General features: G+C 41.5%; 1 protein-coding gene across 1 annotated transcript; it reads left to right on the top strand.

Moving 5' to 3' along the window:
* Positions 1-563: 563 nt before the first annotated feature.
* Positions 564-10,286, top strand: THOC3 (THO complex subunit 3). Its single transcript, XM_068534641.1, has 6 exons — positions 564-894; positions 1,694-1,850; positions 3,246-3,450; positions 6,884-7,045; positions 7,165-7,265; positions 9,706-10,286. The coding sequence occupies exons 1-6, from the start codon at positions 628-630 to the stop codon at positions 9,867-9,869; spliced, it is 1,056 nt and encodes a 351-aa protein (XP_068390742.1). The 5' UTR covers positions 564-627; the 3' UTR covers positions 9,870-10,286.
* The last annotated feature ends 1,345 nt before the right edge of the window (positions 10,287-11,631 follow it).

Raw genomic sequence — 11,631 nt, 5'->3', positions numbered from 1 at the left:
AACCCCTTCTCAACACCTCCACCTCTCTTTCCTCCCCTCCCCTCCTTCCCTCCCCTCCCCTTCCCCCTCCCCTCCCCCCACCTCCTCTTCCCCCCTACCTCCTCCTCCCCCCCTCCTTCTTCCTCCCACCCCCCCAAACTCCTAGCCCTTTACCCGGGACAAGTTCACCAGCTGGTCCTTCTCCAGCAAGAAATTGAGAGCCTTCAGCTCTAAGAGAGGTGGCTGACAGGTGGGGAGCAACCGTAGAAAAAAGGTGTTTCTGACTGACGGCGAACTGAGGTTTAGAAGAATTGCGTTGGTTTATTTCTTCGATTAAACAGGGATACAAATATATATACCAAGTAGTAGGTAAGGGGAAAATAAAGACCCTAAAAACCTCCTAACCGTTATTTGTAAAGGAAACTTAAAATGGAACCATGACAATTTGAAAAGGCAAAGGCGGGCGCGCGCTGCAGGCTGGGACTTGTAGTCCCTTCTGGGTGGTCCACAGTGCGGCTGCGCGGAAGAGTGGGCGCTCTCCCGCGCGCATGCGTGCGGCGGCGGCGGCGGCGGCGGCGGCGGCGGCGGCGGCGGCAGGGCGGATCGCAGCTCCGCAGAGTTAACCCAGCCGGTGTCCGGGAGCTCGGCATGGCGATCCCCGCGGCGTCCATGGGGCCCTCGGCGCTGGGCCAGAGCGGTCCTGGTTCGATGGCTCCCTGGTGCTCAGTGACCAGCGGCCCGACGCGCTACGTGCTCGGGATGCAGGAGCTGTTCCGCGGCCACAGCAAGACGCGCGAGTTCCCGGCGCACAGCGCCAAGGTGCACTCGGTGGCCTGGAGCTGCGACGGGCGTCGCCTGGCCTCGGGGTCCTTCGACAAGACGGCCAGCGTCTTCCTGCTGGAGAAGGACCGGTTGGTGAGCCGCTAGGACCCGGCCCAGGCTAGGGAGAAGGGCTGTGGTAAAGCGAGGTGTGGTGGCAAGGAGAGAACGGGGGTGAGGAGTGTGGAGGTGAGGAGAGGGGAGGAGGGTGAGGGGGTGTGGAGCTGAGGGGCGTGTGTGATGCGAGACAGAGGAGTGTGAGGGTGAGGAGGGGGTGAACGGGCTGGGGTGGTAGGGGGTGAAGATGGGGGTGGTGGAGAGGAGGACTGGTGGTTAGGGGAGGTGGCGGTGTGTAGGGAGTGTAGTAGTAAGGAGGTGTGAAGATGAGCGGGGAGTGGCGGTGCGGGGATAGTGAAGACCGGGGGTGAGAAGGATGGATGGATGGGCGGTGAGGAGGGTGGTGGGGGTGTGGGAGAGTGGTAGGAGGAATTGTGTGGTGGTGAGGGGTGGCTAGGGGCAGTGGTGGTGGGCTCACTGTGGTGGTAAGGAGGGCCTCTCTGAAAATGATAGGGCCTCCGTGGCAATGAGCAGGTGGGTTGGGACCCCTTGGTGGCAGAGTAAGGGTAGAAAACCAGAAAGAAGGAGGAAGGCCAGGGAGAGCAAAAGAGTAAGGGCATTGATGTGGGACCCATTCTCAGAACAGTTCAGACTGATTGGGGAGGAAGGGAGGGAGGATATTGGAAAGAGTTTGGGGGAAGAGGCTTGGAAGGACTCGACTCTCTAATTACCCAAACTTTTGGTGGTCACAAGATAGCTCGGTTTAAATAAGTTTAAGAAGTTACATGGGGAGGCAGGTACATATGGGTGAAGTGACATCTGTATTCTGTTCTTTCAGGTCAAAGAGAACAATTACCGGGGACATGGGGATAGTGTGGACCAGCTCTGTTGGCATCCAAGTAATCCTGATCTCTTTGTCACTGCATCTGGAGACAAAACCATTCGCATCTGGGATGTGAGGACTACAAAATGCATTGCCACTGTGAACACTAAAGGTGACTATTCAGAGAGTGGGCAGTAGGAAGATAAGCTACTTATAGTCATTCAACAAGCATTTTTCAAGTATCTTCTCTGTGCATGACCCTGTAGGTAAGGGGCATCCTGAGCTGAATAAGACAGTTTCCAGCTCCAAGGATCTTAGGGTTTAGTGCAAGGAGAAAAAAAACTAACGTAATATGACGTGGTCATCCTATAACAGAGAGGTCTACAAAATAGATACCCAGAATGGAAATGCTTAAGTCTGCCTGGGGGAGATAGGGAGGGCCTCACAGAATTTGCGCAAACTCTTAGGGTAGCCACAAAGATTTAGTGGTCAGGGTGCATTGGGTGGGCAGCTCTAGCAGGGAACAGCATGTGCAAAGGAATGGAGAATTTGGGAAACTGCTGATAGGCTAGAATGGCTGATCTTGGAATAAATGGCTTTGGTGGTCTGGGAGAAAGTGACCTGGAAGTTGTGCAGTACATTTACAGTGTTCTTCACCATGTATTACCTTATAAACCTTGAGGCCCTTTATTAAATTTTATTGACTAAGATGTTATTGATTATAAGATGCATCAGTATTTTATGCACCATTAGGAAAGAAAATAAAGTTTTATTTATCATATAATCATGATACACCGAAAATTTTGAGATGTATCCTCATGCATTCTAAGATACATTATAGGTAATAAAGTGTGAAAAAATATGCATCTTAGAATCAATAAAGTTGATGAAATTTTTAATTGATGTTTTCAATGTGGGCTACTGGACTTTGTTGGCAAGACTTGTACCTGGAGGTGGAATGATGTGGTTTCCCCAACTAGACAACTGGTGATATGTGAGTGATTTGGGTGGTATATGGATGAACATTAAAAACTGATTGTGTATATATTTTAATGCCTACTAGAAAAAAAGAACTAGCCCATAGAATTTATCGCTAAAGTGAAGCTATTTAAGTAAAAATTTTGGGGGGGTCAATTTTAATGAAAATCTTGAATGAAGAAAAGTATAGCTGTTACATGGATAGTACAAAAATTGTGAAAATGGCATGTGAATGACTGGCGTTTGGGAAGTGCTTGTGTAAGAGAGTTAGAGGCTTTGGTGTCAAGTCTGGGTTTAGATCTTGGCTCTGTTACTTCACAGCTTTGACACTTTGGCTCATTTCTTTTCCATTTTTTCATCTGAAATGGGGTTAAAAAGTGTCCCTTAAAGAAACGTGAAAACTAAAGGGGGAAATTTGTAGATGAATGTGCTGGACTCCCAGTTGATCTGTAAGTGGTAGTTCCCTTCTGTTGACGAGGACCTTAGTGAATGAGCTCTGGCGATAGCTCTAGTTTTTCTATGATAACAAAATAAACTTCTGGAGGATTATGGGCTAACAGTATCTTGCTGATTATATGTGGGTTCCCAGGGGAGAACATCAATATCTGCTGGAGTCCCGATGGGCAGACCATTGCTGTAGGCAACAAGGATGATGTGGTGACGTTCATTGATGCCAAGACACACCGTTCCAAAGCGGAGGAGCAGTTCAAATTTGAGGTCAATGAAATCTCCTGGAACAATGACAATAACATGTTCTTCCTGACAAATGGCAATGGTTGTATCAACATACTCAGGTGAGGGGGTTCTGGCTTAAGGGACTGTCATATTTTTGCAGTGGGTGTTGTGGTGGATACCAAGGTGAATTAGATTTGAGTCTGTCCTGAAGGACCCAAAAGGACTAATACAGTTGACCTTTGAACAACACGGATTTGAACTGCTCAGGTCCACTTATATGTGGATTTTTTCAAGAGTAAATATTACAGTCCTACCTGATCCGGGGTTGGTTGAATCTGGGTTGTGGAACCTCGGATACGGAGGACCAACTAAGTTATATGTAGATTTTTGACTGTGCAGAGAATTGGCACCCCTAACCTTCTTGTTCAAGGTTCAACTGTAGTAATAAAGAATTCTAACCTCTCTTGAGCACCTTTGAGCTAGGCACCTTATATTTTACTGAGTCCTCAGAGAAATCCTAGGGAGTCGATGGTGTGCTTCCCATTTCACAGATGAGGATCAGGGACTCAGAGTCACTAGTCATCTGGTGAGCACTAGAAATGGATGCATTTGGAATTATAGCTAATTCGTACCCTTAAAGTCTCCACTTAAATATCACTTCCCCTCCAGGGAAGCCATCTTCACCCCCAAGGTTAGAAGCTTATTTTGTGTACTCCCTGTTGGAAGCATTTCTCATTCTACATTATAATTGCATGTTTACTTCTCTGTATCTTCTATTAGACTGTAAATTCCATGAAGGTAGGGACTGTATTTAACTTGTTTACTGTTGAATCCCTAGTGCCTAGCCCAGTATCTGCTACACAAAATTAGGATCTCAGTGAATATTCTCTAAATGAATGAAACTGTGGAATTGAAATTGAGATCTGTCTGATTCTGTTCTTTCTGTTATCATGGGTGAGCAATGCAAGGCAGAGTGAAATAGGCTCTGTGTGAGAGGCTGGGAGTTTGCTGTAGAATCCCAAGGAAGGAAACTTATATTGATTGTGGGAGTTGGGGTTTGAACGAGGCAGCTTCTGAGCTTGACCTTGAAAGATTAGTTGAATTTTAAGAATCAGCAAAAGGGAACTGCACAATGGACAAAACAAGTGAGAATGAGCATGATTTATTTAGAGAGTAGTTGGTAGATCAGGGTTGCTGGGAGTGGTGGCAGATAAGGTGTCTGAAGAGAGACGTCCTGAAATGGGAAGATAGAGTTGAAGTATAATTTGAGACCAGGTCATTTGGGTCTGGAATTCTATGCATAGCAACTTGAACTTTATTCTGTAGGCAGTGTTATTTTGTGTTTTGTTTTTAAGCTTTTTTATTAGCAAATAAAACAGATATAGAAAACCATGAAATATAAATGTATAGCTTAATGAACTATTATATGCTTAACACCTGTGTAACCCCACCAGGTCAAGACAGTACTTTGCTGGCCACCTCAGAAGTCTTGCCATGGGCTTTGTCCTTCCTAATCAAAACTCCCTCCCCCAAAAACACTGTCTTGATTTTTATAATATTTCTTTGTAGTTTTAGCTACCAAGTGTGCATCTCTAGATACTCTAATTTTGCCCACTTAAAAAAGTTTGATATGCCCTTTAAGTCAGCTAAACTATGGAATCCCCCTCCATCCCTTTCTTTTACTTAGAACTTAGCTGTTGAAAAAGCAGGCTGTTAACCTGTGGAGCTTGTCCCAGTCTGGGTTTTGCTGATTCCAAATGCTTGCTTATTTGTTGGAATTTAAGAGACATTTCCTCTCATCTGTTTGGTTACCCAGGAATATAGTTCATTTAGAGAAGGCAGGATAAATGCTTGATTCTTTCCCTTTGTCATTAGGTAATCAATTAGTTCTCTATCACCTCCAAAGATGATCAGCTAGGGTTTTTTAAATAAAAAAGAATCATTATGGACTCATGGATTTAAGCATGGTAGAAGTGTTTCAGTCTATCGTAATCATTCCTTATTGAAGCTCAAATTATCTTATTTTTGGCAACTGGGATCCTCTTCAAGTTGGTCCCTGAGTCTTTTTTTTTTTTAAACTTTGGGTTTGTTTGTTTGTTTGTTTGTTTGTTTATTTATTTATTTATTTATTTATGGCTGTGTTGGGTCTTCGTTTCTGTGCGAGGGCTTTCTCTAGTTGCGGCAAGTGGGGGCCACTCTTCATCGCGGTGCGCGGGCCTCATTATCGCGGCCTCTCTTGTTGCGGAGCACAGGCTCCAGACGCGCAGGCTCAGTAATTGTGGCTCACGGGCCCAGTTGCTCCGCGGCATGTGGGATCTTCCCAGACCAGGGCTCGAACCCGTGTCCCCTGCATTGGCAGGCAGATTCTCAACCACTGCGCCCCCAGGGAAGCCCTCTTTTTTTTTTTTTGGACATAGTCCTATTAGTCTTCAGTTTCCTGCTCTCTAGTATGACAGGATATGCCAGGTTCGTCTTGTGTTTTTCCTGCCTCAAATCTTTAATCAGAAAATTCTCTGAGAATTCCTGGATTCTTTTACTAGAAAATAATATTGGAGCTAGGAATGTCCATATTGTTGGGTTGACCGTTTCTAGACCTTTCCAGTGGACAGAGCTAAGAAGTATATGTAATGTATATACCTTAAAGATAAAATACTTTGTGAATTCATACTGATAACTTCCAGTTAAAATCTCTTTCCTTCCAAACTGAGTGTTCTGGTTCTCAGAGATGCAGGGGATTATAGAATTTGAATATCCCGTGGTTGCTTATTACCTTCATCCCTTGTTACACATACAGATATTTCAGAGTAACAATACTACCACCACCACCACCAATCTGATTGCTTAAAATAGTAAATTTTGCTTTTTGAATATGCTTTCCTCATTCTTCCTCCATTAAAAAAAAATAGTTAATACTATATATTGTCAGATTATACAGCTATTACATATTATACCTTAAACATATATAGTTTCTACAAGAAACTACGTTATTTATTGCTCATTACCAGCCTGGTAAGTCTGGTACATCTCTAGTCACTGATTGTCAAAACTCACTTTCCAGTTTTGATTCCTTAGGAAGAGTTCAGGGGAACAAGGTTCCCTGAGTTCATACTTATTATAGCTTATATACTTCTAAAACTTTAAGATACTTTATTATATTGTGCTTATTATTTGAACTTTTTATAATTAATAGTTTTGCTAGATATAAAAATTTCAATTCATATATTCTTGCTGGTGTATCTTAAGTATGTTACTCCATTTGCTTTTCACATCAAGTGTTACTGTCAAAAGTCTGATGACAATCTAATTTAAAGTCCAGTAATTTTACTACCATACATCTTCATGTTGGTTAGTCTGGGTTCATATTCTCAAGTATGTGGTGTTTCAGTATATTGTTTGACATCTTTTTATTTCAGGAAAGTTGTTTTGAAATTCCAGTCTTTGATATTTGTTCTGTTGTCTTACTTTCATTTTCTTCTTTAGTGTCTCCTCTTACCGTCTTAGTACCACAGTCCTCTTCCCCCCAGTTTGATTGCCGTCTGTCTTGTTTCTCAGCTACCCAGAGCTGAAGCCTGTGCAGTCTATCAACGCCCATCCATCCAACTGCATCTGTATCAAGTTTGACCCCATGGGGAAGTATTTTGCTACAGGAAGCGCAGATGCTTTGGTCAGCCTCTGGGATGTAGATGAGTTAGTGTGTGTTCGGTGCTTTTCCAGGTAAGCAACTGTGCCAGCACTTTCCTTGTTGGATAAATTCATTTTATGTCATGTTGGGTGAAACTGGGCCCTCCTCTCACTGGGTTATTTTAATGTCTCCTCTGTCTACTCTTTTATAGGCTGGATTGGCCTGTGAGGACCCTCAGTTTTAGCCATGATGGGAAAATGCTGGCATCTGCATCGGAAGATCATTTCATTGACATTGCTGAAGTAGAGACAGGTAACTACACCCTCACTACCTTAATGAGACTCCTCTGTCTTTCATTTCTGGCCATCAGGACTTCTCCTGTCATGTGTTTTTCATCTCTGCTCATTACTACTTTGCCAGCATTAGCATAAATGGGTATTAGCATAAATGCCAGCATTAGCACAAACTCCTTAAGGCAAGTTTGTTTATTATGACTATTGTAGTCAGGTAATGGAGGGAGCAAAGAGTTAGGAAAGAAAGGGGCAGGTCTGAAAGAGAGTGATTAAAGGAAATATTTTGCATTTTATCCAGTTTTAATTCTTCCATTGTAACAAAATTTTTAAAATACAGAAAGGGAGAAGAATGAATAAATGGATGGATGGATGGATGAAAGAATGAATGAATGATCCCACCATTTAAATACAACCTCTTTTAGCATTATGGGATATTTCTATCTTTTGCCTGTATGTGGACTTAAAAAATACATATATACATTTTATAATTTAAGAAATTATCAAAATAGATGTGATTTGTTTTAAAAAGCAACAAAACAGAACTTGAAAATAGAAAAATGAGAGGTGAGTATTCATTTTACAAAAGAATTTCTCCAGATTTATTTTTTAACGTAGCTTTATTGTTTTTGGAAATACATGATACTTTATTAAAAGAATTCAAACTGTATAGAAAACTTCAAAGAAAGTAAAAAGCTTGACATTCCATGATTTAAAGAGTGCCACTCTTGATAGCATTTTGGTGAGCATTGTCAGCCATCCAGACATGCAGCTCCTTCATGTCCCCTTGTGTTCATGTGATGCAGGCATGCTCTCCTGCTGCTCTGGGGCACTCCCTCCTCACCTGCAGGATCTTACAGCTTCTTACATGGTGATGGCTGTTGAGCTCTACTGCTGTTTTTAATGGGGTTTAGAATTCCATTGGCTATACCAGTATATACCTAAGCTGCCCCACTCTTAGATGGCTTCTGGTCTTTACACCATTATAAATGATACTATGATGAGTATCATTTTACTTATGTAGTCATCCTTTTGGGTAAACCATTGAATTGGGATTGCTGAGTCCAAACTGCTCACATCTTGTCAGGAACCAAACTTCCTTACAGGAGGGTTATTGCAGCGTTTACTCTCAGCAGCAACGCATGCATGGAGTTAAAGGCTGAAAGGGAAATGGAAGGGGAGTAGCAGCCTCCAACACCATTTTTTATGTCTGTGTAACACAAAAATTTGCTCAGACATGTAGCTATAGATTGCCAGAGCCTAGCATTATGAAGAGCGGTTAACTATCCCTGAAATAGATTACTTAAAAAAAAAAAAACTATATACAAAGCAGAAACAGACTCACAGACATAGAAAACAATCTTATGGTTTACTAAAGGGGAATGGGAGTCGGGGGAGGGATAAATTAGGAGTACGGGATTAACAGATACAAACTACTCTATGTAAAATAAATAAGCAACAAGGATTCACTGTATACTGCAGGGAACTATATTCAATATCTTGTAATAACCTGTAATGGAAAGTGATCTGAAAAAAAAAGAAAAAAAAAACCAAAACCAAATCACTTTGCTGTACATGCTGTACACCTGAAACTAACACAGTATTGTAAATCAACTATACTTCAATAAAAAAATCTTTTTCTTTATACACATACACACACATGTATATATGCATATGTGTGTGTGTGTGTATATATATATATATATATATATATATATAAAAACAGCTTTATTCAAATACAATTCACATACCATATAGTTGACCAGTTTGAAGTGTATAATTCAGTGTATCATGCATTTTTAAATCAGCACCACACTGAACATTTTACTACATTAATCTTAACTCTAAGGTTGAAAAAAAGTTAAGCAGGAGTAAAAAAAAATGGCTTTGGAAAAATTATGTTTAATTTCCACAAGTAGTAAGGAAAAAGTTTTGGAAAAAGAAATCTATTTGCAAGTCATTGTGGTTTAGTAGAAAGATCTGTGGCTTTGGAAACAGGCTGACTTCCTGTGCTGGCTCTGCTGTTTCCCTTTTTTTTTTCCCTGCTGCTTCCTTGAGGTGTGACTTAGCTGTTCAGTCACCTGTTTCTTTATAAAATGGGGTTTAAAATCATTACTTGCCTTGCTGGATTGTCATTATACTTTATTAAGATAAAGTATAATCCATCTGATTTATAAGCGGTGCTGAACAAACAGCTGCTGTTGCTGTTTTTTCAGGAAGGGTAGAATCGGGTTCAGAGCACAGGCTCTTAAGTTAACTGGCCTGCGTTCACCATCCTGCTCTGCCACCCACTGCCTCGTGACCCCTCTGCACCTCAGTGTTCTCTGCAAAATGGGGTAGTAATTGTACTTATCCTATAGGGTTATTAAGCAGATTAAATGATTTAATGTAGGTAAGTACTTAATGAGTATGGTCTCTTATTATTAATGTATTGATTGGTTTCTCTATATTGATTTTTATAGGAGACAAGATGTGGGAGGTACAGTGTGAGTCCCCCACCTTCACCGTGGCTTGGCACCCCAAAAGGCCTCTGCTGGCATTTGCCTGTGATGACAAAGATGGCAAATATGACAGCAGTCGGGAAGCTGGAACTGTGAAACTTTTTGGGCTTCCTAATGATTCCTGATAGGAGGACCTGATGTATGGAGAAGGCCCAGGCAGAGGCTTCCATTGTATAGTTAATTTGGTCTGTTCTCTTGGAGTTGGTGGGCACCTAAAGTATTTATAAATTGGTATAAACTATACAAGTCTTTTGTCAGGCTGCCCATTCCGGTTTCCTTCATATGTGTTATGGTAGCTGTTCCCGTTCCTTGCCCCCTGCAGGAGGGCTCTGCAGTGATGACACCAGCATACCTTGCATACAGGGGACCTCCTGTCTTTCTGCTTTTGGGGATATGGTGGACTTTGTTGGGCTTGCTTCTGCTTGCCACCTCGTTTGAAGGGGTGGGTGAGGAAGGGTGAGATGGGGATGGAGATTTTTTATAATAAAAAAGAAATACATTTACTGTTGAGAATTGAGCATTTAATAAAACTGACTTTTTAATTATGGGACTTCTAGGACTTTAAAAATTATGGTAACATTATCATTATTATTTTCTTATGTTTTTTTAAAAATTTAATTTTATTTAATTTTTTATACAGCGAGTTCTTATTACTTATCCATTTTATACATATTAGTGTATACATGTCAGTCCCAATCTCCACTTCATCACAAGACCACCCCCCGCCACTTTCCCCCCTTGGTGTCCATACGTTTGTTCTCTACATCTGTGTCTCAATTTCTACCCTGCTAACTGGTTCATCTGTACCATTTTTCTAGGTTCCACATATATGCGTTAATATACGATATTTGTTTTTCTCTTTCTGACTTACTTCACTCTGTATGACAGTCTCTAGATCCATCCAGGTCTCTACAAATCACCCAATTTCATTCCTTTTTATGGCTGAGTAATATTCCATTGTATATATGTACCACATCTTCTTTATCCATTCGTCTGTCGATGGGCATTTAGGTTGCTTCCATGTCCTGGCTATTGTAAATAGTGCTGCAATGAACATTGGGGTGCATGTGTCTTTTTGAATTATGGTTTTCTCTGGCTATATGCCCAGTAGTGGGATTACTGGGTTGTATGATAATTCTATTTTTAGTTTTTTAAGGAACCTCCATACTGTTCTCCATAGTGGCTGTATCCATTTACATTCCCACCAATAGTGCAAGAGGGTTCCCTTTTCTCCACACCCTCTCCAGCATTTGTGGTTTTTAGATTTTCGGATGATGCCTATTCTAACTGGTGTGAGGTGATACCTCATTGTAGTTTTGATTTGCATTTCTCCAGTAATTAGTGATGTTGAGCAGCTTTTCATGTGCTTCTTGGCCATCTGTATATCTTCTTTGGAGAAATGTCTGTTTAGGTCTTCTGCCCATTTTTGGATTGGGTTGTTTGTTTTTTTAGTATTGAGCTGCATGGGCTGTTTATATATTTTGGAGATTAATCCTTTGTCCGTTGATTCGTTTGCAAATATTTTCTCCCATTCTGAGAGTTGTCTTTTCGTCTTGTTTGTAGTTTCCTTTGCTTTGCAAAAGCTTTGAAGTTTCATTAAGTCCCATTTGTTTATTTTTGTTTTTATTTCCATTACTCTAGGAGGTGGATCAAAAAAGATCTTGCTGTGATTTATGTCAAAGAGAGTTCTTCCTATGTTTTCCTCTAAGAGTTTTATAGTGTCCGGTCTTACATTTAGGTCTCGAATCCATTTTGAGTTTATTTTTGGGTATGGTGTTAGGGAGTGTTCTAATTTCATTCTTTTACATGTAGCTGTCCAGTTTTCCCAGCACCACTTATTGAAGAGACTGTCTTTTCTCCATTGTATATCCTTGCCTCCTTTGTCAT

The sequence above is a fragment of the Eschrichtius robustus genome, chromosome 2, assembly GCF_028021215.1.
Source record: "Eschrichtius robustus isolate mEscRob2 chromosome 2, mEscRob2.pri, whole genome shotgun sequence".
In the NCBI taxonomy this organism is placed as follows: domain Eukaryota; kingdom Metazoa; phylum Chordata; class Mammalia; order Artiodactyla; family Eschrichtiidae; genus Eschrichtius; species Eschrichtius robustus.
The sequence above is the reverse complement of the archived record's forward strand: the minus strand, read 5'-3'. Positions and strand labels throughout refer to the sequence as shown.